General features: G+C 37.2%; 1 protein-coding gene across 1 annotated transcript; it reads left to right on the forward strand.

Moving 5' to 3' along the window:
• Window positions 1–1,310: 1,310 nt before the first annotated feature.
• LOC107060190 (zinc finger BED domain-containing protein RICESLEEPER 2-like) lies at window positions 1,311–2,198 on the forward strand. The gene has a single exon (XM_015307770.1). It carries the CDS (start codon window positions 1,311–1,313, stop codon window positions 2,196–2,198), a length of 888 nt encoding a protein of 295 aa, XP_015163256.1.
• The last annotated feature ends 3,801 nt before the right edge of the window (window positions 2,199–5,999 follow it).

Consider the following 5,999-nt stretch of genomic DNA (forward strand, 5'->3'; position numbering starts at 1 on the left):
GTATCATTTCCGACACTTTTTTCTCCCTCATTGCAGTCTGTGACCACTGACTAGTGACTTTACCACTTTGGGTGAGAACAAATGTGTTCGACAAAACGCCCGCAACATCTTCCAGTGATTGCTCAAATCACTGGAAAAGACAATTGAGTGTTGATCAATAACAAAGAGTTCATATGGAACAATATCTTAGCACTTAGAAGTTAGCAGTTTAGTTGCTTGATTGTAGTATAAACTACGGGGACTTGTACATTGGGGATTAATGTGAAATAATATTATTATGCCTCTGCTTATTGTTAGTCAAGTTGGTAGTATCCTGATCCTCTACCATGGTCCATGAAAGTTCTGCCTATTATGTTTAAGTGTATGTTAGTTAGGGACTGATCAGTGAGTCGGTTAGTGAACTGTAAGTCTGTAATGTACTACGTGATTATTGTTCTTTTGAGTTCTGAACCGCAACTGAACTGCATGAGTTTAATCATTGAATGCAAGTATGCAACTTTGTGATTATTTGTGAACTGTAATGTACTGCGTCTTTCTGATTGTTGTTATTTCTTGTTTTTTTTCTACTTTTTTTACTAGTATTGACACAAATTGGAAGTAAGATAAGTGAAAGTGGAGGTTCAAATGACAGCATACCTAACACCTCATCTCCCAATGAGGTTGAAGTTGATGTTGATACTTCAAATAAAAGAAAAAACATGGAACCTAGAGCTATTTGTTGGAAGCATTTTGACAAGTTCACTGATGAAAGTGGAGCTAAGAAAGCCAAATGCAAGTATTGTGAGAAACCTTATGCAGCTTCTACATCGACTAATGGTACATCGTCAAAGAATAATCATATGAGAATATGTCCTAAATTTCCTCGTGACACCGTAGATAAAGGTCAAAATCTAATTAATTTTCTACCATCTTCAACAAGAGCAAAGGAAGGGGTGATTAGCACTTGGAAATTTGACCAAGCACAAAGTAGGAGAGCTTTAGCCAAAATGATAATTGTTGACGATCTACCGTTTAGTTTTGTTGAGAAAGAGGGTTTTAAAAACTTCATGAGAGTTACAGTGCCACAATTTCATATTCCTTCTCGTAGAACCGTGACGAGAGATTGTTATGAACTATAGCTTGAAGAAAGACAACTTTTTAAGAAGGTTTTCAAAGAAGCACGTCCCAGAGTTTGTCTTACGACAGATACTTGGACCTCTATACAAAAAATCAACTACATGTGGTTGACAACCCACTTTATAGATAGAAATTGGACTTTGCATAAAAGAATAATAAATTTTTGTCCTATTTCTAGTCATAAAGGTGGGGATATGGCATCTTGCATTACTAATTGTTTGCTTGAATGGGGTTTGGATAATGTGTTTACTATTACAGTTGATAATGCTAGTTCTAATGATGTTACTGTGAAAGAAATGTATAAACAATTGAGTAATTGGGGAATTAACATTATGGATGGTGACCATTTTCATGTGAGGTGTATGGCACATATCCTTAATCTTATTATGCAAGATGGGTTGAAGGAAATTGGTAAGTCTGTCAAGCTAGTGAGACAAGCCATGAAGTACATTAAACAATCTCCCGCAAGACTTAGAAAGTTCAAAGAATGTTGTGAATCTCAATTGATAGCTTGTAAGAAATCATTGTGTTTAGATGTTCCCACTAGGTGGAACTCTACATATTCGATGCTTGATGTAGCACAACATTATGAGCTTACATTTGAAAGATATAGTTTTTATGATATTGGATACTTGAATCATCTTCGTACCTTTTGTTCTATTTCTTCTGAAGATGAAGATAGAACTAGTGCAAATATTCTTACAAGTGCTGACTGGAAAAGTGCTGACTGGAAAAATGTGAGGTCAATGGTGAAATTTCTTGAAACTTTTTATGTACTTACTTTGAAGGTCTCTGGTTCTAATTATGTCACTAGCAATACACACTTTGTTGAAATTGCTGAACTTAATCTTATTTTGAAAGAGATGATGGAAAATGAAGATGGTAATTTGAAAGAAATGGCAAAAAGTATGAAGGAAAAGTTCAAAAAGTATTGGGGTGAACCACATAAAATGAACAAGATGATCTTTATTTCATCAGTGTTGGATCCCCGTAACAAGCTTGATTATGTTCCATTTGCAATTGTGGATATGTTTGGAAAAGAAGTAGGGGACAAGCTATGTTCAGAAGTGAAAAATACATGAAAAACTTGTTTGATTATTATGTTAAGAAATCCTCAAAAAGCTCTTCACATGTACCATCTTCACCCAATTCATCTGACAACTCATCAAGTATATCTAGTGTGAGTGGTTGTGACAACTTTGTAAATAGAGGAAGAATGAGAACGAAACAACAATTTGAGAAGCATAAAGAAGTTAGTGGAAGTTCAGGTAGTAAATCAGAATTGGAAAGATATCTTGCTGAAGATATTGAGCCAAATAGTGATGAATTTGATATATTAATGTGGTGGAAAGTTAATGAGCAGAGATTTCTATTCTCGCGGAGATGGTTCGTGATGTGTTAGCCATTCCCATTTCAAGCGTCGCATCAGAATGTGCATTCAGCACATGAGGTCGTTTTCTTGATCCCTTTAGGAGTTCATTAACTCCTAAACTTGCGCAATCTCTTATTTGTGTTCAAGATTGGCTTAGAAGTGAGCCTTTTCCAATCAATATTGAGGAAGATTTAGAGTATCCTCAGCAACTTAAACTTGGTAAGAATTTGGTATTTGTATTAATTATCTTGAAAATAATTTTCTTTCTTATGTTTCTTAACAACTAACAAATTCTTTCATATTCTTTTAGATTTTGCTTGTAGTGGGACTGAATCTAGTATTATTGATATATAGTTGCAATTTGTAAGTTCAACTATCAACTAGTGATGCGTGGTAATGGGTAAGTAAAGAACTTATTTACAAAAACTTTCTTGATAGTTTTATATATTTTATTATGAAATGTAGATCATTTGTCTAAAGAGTTCTATTTTCTCGCAGGCACATCAATGTTTTGTTATTTTCTTGGTTGCTATCTATTGGAACTTGGAACTTGGGAGCTATTGCACTGGAGGTTGCACAACAATGTTTTGTTGGTTTTCTAAATCTTTTGGTTGCTGCAAATTGCAATGTTGCCTACTGGCAACTGTAGTTTGTAACTAACTATATTTTAGGGTTGGGCACAAGTTTGTTGAATTTTCTAGTGTTGTTATCTTGACTCTTGATAGTCTTTTTATTCTTATTCTCGACTAGTTTGTTAATGTTGCTGCCTGCTGGACTGCTTGGACAAGAATTATCAGTTTTGTTTGGATATTTTAGTCAATGATATTGGAAGTTGCAAGTTAAATGTTTGTTGAAATTTGTCTGCTCCTTGGCAACAAATGCTTGCGGCAACATTGGTCAAACTGCTTTCCATTTCTGCTTTTCTGTGAGTTGTGAAAGTAAAAGGCTTGTGAGTTGTGACTTGTGACCTGCTTGTAAAGAGATGAGAATATGCACTTGTTGTGCTTACAAAAGTTGTAAGTTGTGACAGACTTGTGAGTTGTGTCCTGCACTTGTTGAATTGTGCTCACAAGAGATGAGAATATGCACTTGTTCAGTTCCTGCAGAGATGAGAATATGCAAAAGAATATGACAATGTTAAATACCTACACATCTGAAGTCTGCACTTGTTCTGATGCCTTTTTTTTTCATTTCCTGCATTTCTGAAGCTTTTTTTTTTCAATTTACTAAAATTATCCATATGCCACATGCCACTGTTAATTAAATTTGGTTAAACCGAAAACCAAACCAAAATAAGCCGAACCGAAATTATAATAACCTAACCAAATCGAATTTATTTCATTTTGGTTTGGTTTCACATTTGGCCAAACCGAAAACTGAAAAACCGAACCAAAATTTACAAACCGAACCAAACCGACGAAACGCCTAGCCCTATACCTCTGTTTGAAGTTTTGACATCTACATTGAGTTTGGAATGCCGAATTTAGAAGGGTAGCATAGTTCGTGTGTATGCACGAGTTTTCGAACCAATCCCAAGAACCCAAGCAAAGTCCACTAGGACTTGGCTAAATTTTTTGGTGTCTGATGTTGGTGTAGCCGCCTAAGCGACCCTGGTGTCACAGACTTAGAGTCTGTAATGCCCCGAAAATTTGTAGACTAAACTAGAGCCACAAGCTAGGGTTCTAAGACTTGATGTATGGGAAATAGAGTTGTAGATGAGATTTTATGTGTTTAGAATGAAGAGTTTAATGGTTGAACATCAAGATATGTATTAGACCTAGTAGCCTAGATGACCTTTAAGAGTTTGGGTGTGCATGGGAAGGGCAACTACCCAGGCAAAAGGGAAAGCCTATGCCAAGGGGCCAAGGCTGCCCAACCTTGGCAGCTACTGCCCAAGGTTCACGACCACCTTCACGACTAGTGGTGTGGACCACGGTCCGTGAAGGGGTCCTTGGAGATGCCTTAGACACTTGGGAGGCCAGGCCAAGACTTTGCCCCAAGTTCACAAGGAACTTCACGAGCCGTTTGCTTGACCACGACCCGTCAAAGTGCCTGTGAAGGTGCCTTAGTGTTTTAGGGTGTTTTAGGGTCTTGGCAAGTTGGTGGAGCTACTGTTCAAGGGACCACGGGCACCACCACGGACCGTGGTGCCCTTCACGGACCGTCCAAGTGGCTGTGGTGCCTGGGATGGGGCTGCCAAGTGAGGGACATTTGGGTAAAATCCTATTCGACTAGGTTTAAGTGGGGGTCGTTTTGTATGTCTTTTATTCACATACAAAGACTATTTTAAGTCCTTAGACCCCAAGTTTAAGCAACTTTACATTAGACTCAATTCAAAAACCCAAATCACTCCTCTTTCAAATATTTCTCTCTCTAAGAAGAACCTCCATTGAAGAAGAAGCTAGGGTTGAAGCTAAGGTCAAGATCCAAGGCTCCATTGCTTAAGGCTTCTGCTAGGGATTTGTTTAAGGTATGTTTAGATTTTCATCTATGGGTTCTTCCACCCATAGAGTCCCCTAGAAACCCAGAAGATTTGTGAAGAAGAACCCCAATTTAAGCTAGGGTTACTTCCAATGTATGGGTTTTCGGTGGGTACGATTCCAAAGTGTTGGATACTACTCATATATGATTAATTTAGTATTGATTCATGATATTATGAAGAATTTATGTGAATTCCTTGTCTAACCCTAATTTTCTAAGTATGTGGGTTTAGATCTTTTGATGAGAAATTGATGGTTCTTGATAGATTTTCTAGAGTTATCACCATGTATAGAACTTATCCAAGAATGGGAATTTGAAATCATGAATTGAACTAGGCTTATGCATGTATGATATAATATGAATTGAATGATTAGAATTGGGACTCTATGATGAATTATGCTTAGAATTGTCTATGATTAAGGCTTATGAATGATGTGTATTGTGATCTAGACTAGTTTGTTGATTGTGCTCGTTAGCATAGAATAGCTTGAGGTTGAGTCTTATGATTCCTTCTTGGATAGTTGAATTATGTAGCTTGGGATGGTAGATCCCATGGTAGCTTGGGATTGAGGAATTAGCTCTCCTAAGGTTAGCTTGAACTAGCATTGGTAGGATGCTTTTTATGGTAGCTTGCATTAGTATAGGCATGGTAGCCTAGGATTGAGGATCTATACTCTCCAATGGGTAGCTTGAACTAGCATTGTTAGAATGCATTTCATGGTAGCTTGACTTGGTTAGGCCAAGACCATTTCATGGTAGCTTAGGATTGAGACATCATACTCTCCTAAGGATAGCTTAGGGTTGAGGATTCACACTCCCCTAAGGATAGCTTGCATCTTATTGAATGGTTGCATGGTGGCTAGGTTGGTATACTTGTATCCTTCCTTTGATAGCTTGGATTGTATGATAGGATGTTTTCCATGGTGGTTAGGTCTAGCATGATAGTATGTTATACTTTGATAGTCTAGAATGATAAATAATTAGCATTGAGTAAGCTAGCCTAAATGAGTACTTAGTGTGAGTGGTAGTA

This window comes from Solanum tuberosum, unplaced genomic scaffold, assembly GCF_000226075.1.
Source record: "Solanum tuberosum cultivar DM 1-3 516 R44 unplaced genomic scaffold, SolTub_3.0 scf00066, whole genome shotgun sequence".
In the NCBI taxonomy this organism is placed as follows: Eukaryota; Viridiplantae; Streptophyta; class Magnoliopsida; order Solanales; family Solanaceae; genus Solanum; species Solanum tuberosum.